General features: G+C 39.7%; 1 protein-coding gene across 1 annotated transcript in view; it reads left to right on the forward strand.

Annotated features, from left to right (window-relative positions):
• The window catches only part of MYO3B (myosin IIIB), a 356270-nt gene that overhangs the window by 152951 nt on the left and 194527 nt on the right, over positions 1-8792 (forward strand). The window contains exons 11-14 of the mRNA XM_006766548.2: positions 562-678; positions 1201-1305; positions 3670-3753; positions 4585-4787. Coding sequence (XP_006766611.1) covers positions 562-678; positions 1201-1305; positions 3670-3753; positions 4585-4787 — 509 coding nt within the window. The remainder of the gene's footprint in view (positions 1-561; positions 679-1200; positions 1306-3669; positions 3754-4584; positions 4788-8792) is intronic.

Genomic DNA, 8792 nt, shown 5'->3' on the forward strand with positions numbered 1-8792 from the left:
CAATGCATGAAACATTATTTTGTAAAAGTGTGCAATTCTATATTCCCACCACATAAATTTTAAGTGCAGTGCTTTTAGAAATAAAATTACTATTTTGTCTATATTTTATCAATAAGAATGACCTATTAAATCAAATTCTAAATGGAGAATTTTGATTGGGTGAAATACATTTTTCATAATAACAAATAAAACCTTTGCTGGATATTCAATGTCTTTTAGCAAGTCCCAGGGGGACTAATTCTTTCAGATATTCTTCTTTTTTTTCAAGACAGAGATCTGCTTTTAGTATCATTTCAGTCACTGTATGTTTTAAATTGACTACTTTCATCTTTCAGAGGAAAACATAGGGTGTTCCAAAAAATGTATACACATTGTAACAGCTAAAACTCAATTTTGAAAATGAAATGTATTTTAATACACACTGCCTTTATAACTACTCAAAGTGTGTGTATACATTTTGGGGACACCCTATATTCTTGTAAGGATATTTATTTTTATTTTTGGAGTCTCTCCCTTGTTGGAAATGATGTTTACTCTCAATGCCATTTATCCTCTTCTTAGGACACAATTACTCACCAGTTGCAGGAGCGTTATATGGACTTGCTCATTTACACGTATGTCGGCGACATCTTAATTGCCTTAAACCCCTTCCAGAATCTAAGCATATACTCTCCACAGGTAAGCGAAGCTTTAAGAACATGTTGCTTCTTAGTAGGAAATTAAAAATCACAAGGGAAAATGAAAAGAAGGAAAAAGTGAGAATAAAACTCTGCCCCCCCCCGCCAAGGGATGTTATCCCAAACTACAGATAATAATGCAACACAGATGGAATTCTTACATTTTGGGGGAACTTTTTAAAGCAAGATGTAACAGTGATTGCTAACATTCACTTAGTGCTTGCTGCAAGCATTGGGTTATTTCGTTTACTTCTTACAGCCCTGGAAACAGGCACTATTATTAAGCCTATTTGGTATGTGAGGAGACTTAACATAGTGAGGTTCACTCCCTTGCATGAGCTCATGAAGCCAGGAAGCGAAGAACTGGAATTTGAACTCAGGCCTGTAGATTCTACAGCCTTCCTGATGCTCCAGTCCCCCAAATATGTGACAAAGCCTTGGTTTCATGGCCATAGGTACTGGAGCATTAGAAGGTCCAGTGGAGTAGTAGAAGAGTCCTTTAAACTAATGATCTTTTCTTCAGTTTTCCAGACTTTATCATGGGGTGAAACGTGCCTCAAATCCCCCCCACATCTTTGCATCAGCAGATGCTGCTTACCAATGTATGGTTACTTCCAGCAAAGACCAGGTAAGAACTCAACGTTGCTTCTCTACCAAGTCACACAGTAGAATGTGTTCTGTCTTCCTCTGCAGCTCCTAAGTCTTCCAGAAAACTTTCCATTCTGGTTGCTGGTATTGGCTCAAGGAAATGGCAAATGAAATAGTAGCTTGGTGGAACACGGACAGTGGTGAAGCCAGAGTAGCAGAACATGAAAACCTTTTTCAAGAAACATGTAACTTTCTTGTCAAGAGCACTCATTTTCAATGTAATAAGGACATTTCTAATGTGAATCTGAGACATAGAGCTAACAGAAACCCATTTACATTCAATGATTGTAATAAAAAGAGAATGTAGAATGACAAATGAAATTTATTCCTATTTAGGACTCAGAATGTTCACGGCCCAGTCCTTTTTATACGAAATACTGCTCATAGGTTCACAGTGGCCAGGCATTACACTGTTTAGCTGCTGAGAAATTGTGATGGATTTGGTAAATACTGAACAAATCTTGCACTCAATGCTAGTTAAACACAAAGCTAACTCGTATGTTTGAACTTGCTGGACCTCCAGTTCAGAGTGGTGGCCTGCTCAACCTTGGACCCTTCCTTTACTTTCAATATGTTTTCCTTTGTGTCTTTATTTTGTTTAAAATAGAAATAACCTTATTTCATGAGGAAATTTGACAAGAGAGTTATTATGTGTATATTTCCTGAGACTGTGAAGTTCCTGCTTTGGATTTGCTTAGGAATAGATGAAATTATAACAGTGCAAATTACAAAATGGAGTACATGGGTACATGGATTCACCATAGGTTAGAAACTTGGCTTCTCCAAATTCTTACTTTTCCCAGAGACTTGTGGAGTGTCCATATGTTTCACCGAGAGGAAGTAAATGGAGAGATATATGTGTTACTCAAGTTAAGAAGTTGTCCTACCATGTCTTTTTTTCTGGCACCACTGACACCAAATGTGTGTCTTTTCCAACAACAGCCAATTCTCTGACACCAACTGGATGTCCAACAGTTCAATCCATTTAGTACTAACACTATATCCAGTGTTAACACAGATATCACAGGGTCAGAGATCTGTCCACAAGACTTCCCCCGCTTCAGATGCCAGCAGCAAATGGGGTGTCCAGATTACCCACACTTCTGCCTGGCTGACTACAAATTCAGGGATTCTCACAATCCCCTTCAGGTTTAAAATTTCACTAGAACAACTCACAGAACTCAGGGAAATACTACTTACATTCACTGGCTTATTATAAGGTTACAACTCAGGAACTGAACCAAATGGAAGAGATGCAGAGGGCAAGATATAGGGAGGAGGGGGGTTGCAAAGCTTTCATGCCTTCTCTGGGCACGCCCCACTCCCAACACCTGAGCATGTTCACATCAGAATGAGCTCTCTGAATCTTCTCTATCTAGAGTTTTTATGACTCACTCAATCTTTATCCCTTCTCTCCTCCCCAGAAGTTGGGATGGAGAGGCTGAAAGTGCCCACCCTCTAATCATGTGTTTGGTCTTTCTGGTGACCAGCCCCCATCCTGAAGCCCCACCTTGAACCATTTGGTTAGCAGTTGGGTTTGGTTGAAAAGTACTTGTTTGTGAATAACAAAAGATACTCCCATCACTCCTACCATTCAGGAAATCCTGAGGGTTTTAGAAGCTTTGAAGACCAAATGTATAGTTTTTTTTTTAAATTATACTGTATCCACTAATCTCTTTTCTATGTAAAGAGCTCCTAGAAATGAATGATAAAAAGACCAACAATACAAAAACATAGGCGAAGTATATGAACTGGTTACTATAGAGTATGAATGACCTTAAACATATGAAAAGATACCTAACCTCATTCATAATAAAAGAAATGCAAATTAAGACTACCCCGAGATACCATTTTTTTGACCTATCATTTTGGCAAAAGTCCAACATACTTTGGTGAGACTATAGGAAAATAGGTACTTTCATATATTGGTACAATCCTTAGGAAAGCAATTTGGTACTATCCATCAGATATGCAAATGCCTTTGCCTTTTGATGCAACGACCCCATTTCTAGGAATTTATTCTGTAGATGAACCTACATATAATTATTAATGACCTATGTATAGAGTTCTTCATGGCAACATTGTTTATAGTAACAAAAGGGAAAAAAATCAAGTATCTATCCATATGGGACTAGTTAAGTAGATTATGGTACATCTCTACAGTGGAACGGCAGGCAGCTATGAAAAGGTTGAAGAAGCTCTGGATGTTCTGAAAAGGAAAGGTATATTGCTGAGTGAAAAATTAAAGTGCACGGTGGTGGGTGTTATATGAAAACCATAGCTGAACACACAGGGTGTTTTCTGTGCTGTGAATTCCTCACCAACACTCTGTTTTCTGTGTCAGTGCATTGTCATCAGTGGCGAGAGTGGCTCTGGGAAGACAGAAAGCGCCCACCTGATTGTCCAGCATTTGACTTTCTTGGGAAAGGTACCGACCACCTGCCTTATGTATTGTGGCTACCAGTTTCTGCAGGGTAACCGCAATTTTACAAATGATGGAAATCCTGTTTTTGTTTTTTAGGGTTTGCATCAAAACATTCCATCTTTAGTATATTTGCCTCCTGATAGCTAGGGCTCTTAAGATGTCAGCATGCCATCTTTCTTTCATGTCATGAGAAAAATAATGCCAGCACAAATTTACTAGATGATTGGCAATTAATTTTTTATGTTTTTAATACCATAGAAACAGTTAGCCTTTAAGTAGTAAAAGTAGTTAAACATTAGGAACAGCATCTGGGAAAGCCACTAAGGTGATTAAAGGATTGAAAAGTAGGAATCTTGGAGCAAAAGTTGAGGAAAATAAAAATTGTCAGCTCGGTGAAATGGACATTGAAAAAATGACTTAGAAATGGTTTAGCAGTTACGTATGCTCAGAGTTAGTGTAGCATGAGCCAAGAAAGATTTTAAGGAGTATTTATTACAGATGGGGTTTATGAATATTATAATGGATGACTGAAAAAAGTTATGGGATCTCTCTATTTAAACTTGTTTCTAAATGGTTTAGGCATTTTAATTGTCAAGGATTTTAAGTGAAGTGTGCTGGACAGAAACACTGATCTAATCTAGCGTCATCTGATGCCTGTGCACTGGCGAGTTGCTCATCTGAGAAAGCAATGCTGGAGGTTGATGCTCATTTCCCCAAATGAAGTCTTCTCAAAAATATCCATAATGTGAACTCTATGGGCAGGGAAGGGGGCCTGGCAAATTGCTGGGTTAGTGTTTCTGGAAGCTCCTTGTAACTGCTCTCTGTTCGGCACAGGCTGATAATCAGACCTTGAGAGAGAAAATTCTGCAAGTCAACTCCCTAGTGGAAGCCTTTGGAAATGCATGCACGGTGATCAATGACAATTCCAGCCGCTTTGGAAAATACCTGGAGATGATGTTTACACCGACTGGAGCTGTGATGGGAGCAAGAATCTCTGAATATCTCCTTGAAAAGTCAAGAGTTGTAAAACAGGCAGTGTAGGTGCACTCTTTTATCGCTGGTTTTGCTCTGCAATGCAGACCAGGAGGCTTTGGGAATTTTAATTGCTGCATTTTTACTCTTGTCCTTAGCATCCTGATAGCTAGGATGGTTTCCCCTCCCTGCCCTCCCCTTAGCCTCTTCAGGAGCACAGAATTATTTAAGCAAAGGATAAACTGTGATTTCTAACTGAAACGATGTTTACAAGCAGAGTACAAAGGGCTGGGGTGGGGGTACTTTGAGATAAATATACCCTTTTCTCCTGAGTTGGTTATACCAAGTAGAATTTAACAACATTGCACATACTTTTAAAAATCATTAGGCCCCTTAAAATTGAACTTGTCTTAAAAAAAAAAGTACTGAGAATATTCTACATGTCAGTTTTTCCCTCTAGATTGAGAGAGGAAAAACTATTTTCTTTTAAGAACATCAGGACAGCAGTAGTGCTCAACAGCATGGACTGCTCTGAGTTTGGGTGCTGGCTCTGATAGTTACTGTGTGACTTTGGGTATGTCACTTAACCTCTCTGTGCCTCATCTGTGAAATGGAGATGACACTAGAGCCTACCTCATGGGTTTGCTGTGAAAATTAATAGTTTGTTTATATGAAATACCTTTAAAAAGTTCCCAGGATGGTACATGTTATCAGAGTTAGCCACTTGTTCTATTATTATTACTATTGGAGGACACCAGACCTGCTCAGGAACAGGCTCCATCATGCGTTGTACAGTAATTACTGAATTCGTGCTGTATGCCAGGGCTGTGCTCCCTCCTGGGGTTGCAAGAATAAACAAAATAGATAAGGTCCAATATTCCTGGAGCTTGGAGTGGATGGGGATTGGGGAGCCCAGGGAGGATCTCAAATGCAGAACATCTTAAATGCAGAACAGCTGTGCTAAGTACCAGGCAGCAATGTAAGGCGCTGTGACGGTAAAACAGGAGAAGGAAGGGCACAGGACCTAGTCCAGGAAGGAAGGGGCTCCCTGTGTATGAGACACTGTGTCTGAGATCTGAGGATCACTAGGAGTTAGCCAATGAGGTGGGGAATTCAGAGGGAGAGAGGAGGAAAGATGAGCCGGAGACCAGATCATGCAGGACTTTGGAACCAGGCTGGGGAACCTTATTCTAAATGCAGTTATTCTTCTGAACCTTATTCTAAAGGTAATTGGAAGCCATTGAATGTTTTCAAGAAGGGGAGTCACAAAACCCAACAAGCATTTGGAAATGACTGTTCTGCCTTCAGTAGGGTGAATGGATTGGAGGGGAAGTATTTCATTGAGGCTGTTAGGATACTGTTGCCAAATCCATGTGAAAGGATGTTGGGCAGGACTAAGATGATAGCAGTGGAGAAGGAGATGGAGATAGAGATGGAGATGGAGATGGAGAAGAGTTGACGAATCTGAGAGAGATGTGCAAGGAAAATCCACAGGACTTGTTGTAGGTTAAGAATCCAAGCATCTTCTTCTATCACACACTTGCACTTTTCTCACAAAATAGGGCCTGACATGAAGAAAATTAAATAAATGAGCAAAAGGATGGAGTTAGAGTTATTTTAGCTTCCCTGTGGCTTCTTGATTAATTTTATGAGGTACCTCATTTTTTTCTCCCAAAATTAAGGTGATTTTAAAGTTCAGGTAGCTACCTCTGACAGCGTAGAAACTCCAGTTTTCTGTGTTCAAATATAAAGTGGTCTTTTACTAATATAATGTGAGAAGAGTTCCAGTCACAGCTATGTTATTTCTTACTGTGTATATTGTTCATTAACATAAATATCCTTAGACCTTACTTTCCTCATATGCAAAAAAGGCATGCTAAAGCTGACATCACAGGGCTGTTACGTGAATTAAATGAGAAGATATGTGATATACCAAATATAAATCTGAAACATAATAAGCACCTAATAAATCATAGCTTATTATTATTAAATTTAGTCAGTATGATAGCACTTAAACAGTAAAATAGACTGAAGACCCATTGAATGAGTAGAAGATGGTAGCTTTACAAGTCCTGTTCAGCTGACCTGATTCTGTCCTCTTCTGGGCACATAGTCGGAGTCCCCTTCTTGGTAGCTTGTGGCTGGATGTGGTCACATGACCAATTCTGGCAAATTAGCATTTAATGCAAAGACCCTCCAGAGCTCTGGCAAAGTGCAAGATGGTGACTGCTCTATCAGCCTGGGCCCAGGGTGACTATGATAAACACAGCCCCTCCCCCTCCCTGCTTGCTTTCAGTGGATGTACTCTTGAGAAAGAAGTAAATCTTTGCTGAGTTAAGCCTCTCAAATCTTGGGATGTTTATTATTGCAACAGAGCTAAGCTAATTCTGATTGACACATGATGAAAATCAAGGTGAAATTGGATATTGGTAGGCAAAGTTTGAAAGAATTGGAACTAGAGGTAGCTGCAAAAAAAAAAAAAAAAAAGAAGACCAAGATAGATGAGCCAAAGTCAGCACATTTACCAGAGGTTAGCGAACAAGCGACATTCATACCAGGCACACAGCTTCATGAAACCCTATAAAGCACACCACCATCACCACATGCTGTGTTAGAAACCTGGGAGGTAGACTCCAAGTCCCCTTTCCTCACTGCCTTCATTCATTCTAGCAGGATTTTTTTTAAAGTTATTCTTCCAAAAGATATCTGTAGGCTTACTTTTGTTCTTCATCATCAGGGCCATTACCCAGTTTAAACCTCTCTTACAATCTAGTCTTCATCCATCAGCTAGAGTGTACTTTTCTCAACATAAATGTATTCATGTCACACACTTACAGTGCACCCTGGCTCCAGCACATCAAATAATTCTAATTGATTAATCAACAAAATCCCCAGTATGGCCTAACAACTCCTTGCCTACCTGCCCACCCCCTTCTCACTACATTCTTTAGGATCTGCGGGGCTATCACACTCCCAGCCTTTGTGTACATGCTGCTCCCTCTCTTTGGAATGCTTCCCCCTTCTCTCTCTGTAGCTCCCTCCAGCCCTTTCACATGCCTCCCAGTTTGATTTAAGGGTTATTTTCCTAGAGATCCCTTCCCCTGACTTGACACAAGTAGCCCTTATTCTGTAACATTATTCTTCGTCTCAGCTCCTCCTTTGTCTCTTTCAAAGTCCTCTTCACAGGTTTCCTTATTGAGTCACCTAGCTCCATCACTAGAAGGGGAACTCCAGAGGGCCTGGATTCTCTGAGTCCTAAATCCTTTGCATCTGCTGCAGTGCCTGCCATGATTGGCACTTGATAAATTTATAAGTTGAGTGAACAAATGAGTGAAAAACGGCAAGTAGAGGCATCTAGATTACAGGGCAGAAATAAGAAGAGCTTTGATAGGATAAGCAACCAGAGGAAGGCTAGGATATCCAGGAGAAGCTGGAGAAAAGAGTGAGGCCCATATCACAAATAGGGACAAGGAGTAGAAGCAAGACAAACTGTCTTTCCATAGAGCTAAGTTGGCCAAGGGGAGGATTTGCCAGAATTCTTGGGATTGAACAGGAGAGACTATCCTCCTCTATAGCAGTGGTTCTCAACCTTCCTAATGCCGCGACCCTTTAATACAGTTCCTCATGTTGTGGTGACCCCCAACCATAAAATTATTTTCGTTGCTACTTCATAACTGTAATTTTGCTACTGTTATGAATCGTAATGTAAATATCTGATATGTAGGATGTATTTTCATTGTTACAAATTGGACATAATTAAACATAGTGATTAATCACAAAAACAATATGTAATTATATATGTGTTTTCCGATGGTCTTAGGTGACCCCTGTGAAAGGGTCGTCCAACCCCCGAAGTGGTCGGACCCACAGGTTGAGAACCACTGACTTAGATCTTTAGAAATAAGGGAAGAGAAATCACATAGCAGTTTTATAAAGCTCCATTTATGACATTTTAGCCTAAAAATCAATTTGCTTGATAAAACAATATTAAAAAAAAGATCCAGTTGCCTTGCTAATTGGAATAATTTTTAAAAATATTATAAAAATAGCATATACAGGCAAAGTATATT

The sequence above is a fragment of the Myotis davidii genome, unplaced genomic scaffold (assembly GCF_000327345.1).
Source record: "Myotis davidii unplaced genomic scaffold, ASM32734v1 scaffold59, whole genome shotgun sequence".
NCBI lineage: Eukaryota > Metazoa > Chordata > Mammalia > Chiroptera > Vespertilionidae > Myotis > Myotis davidii.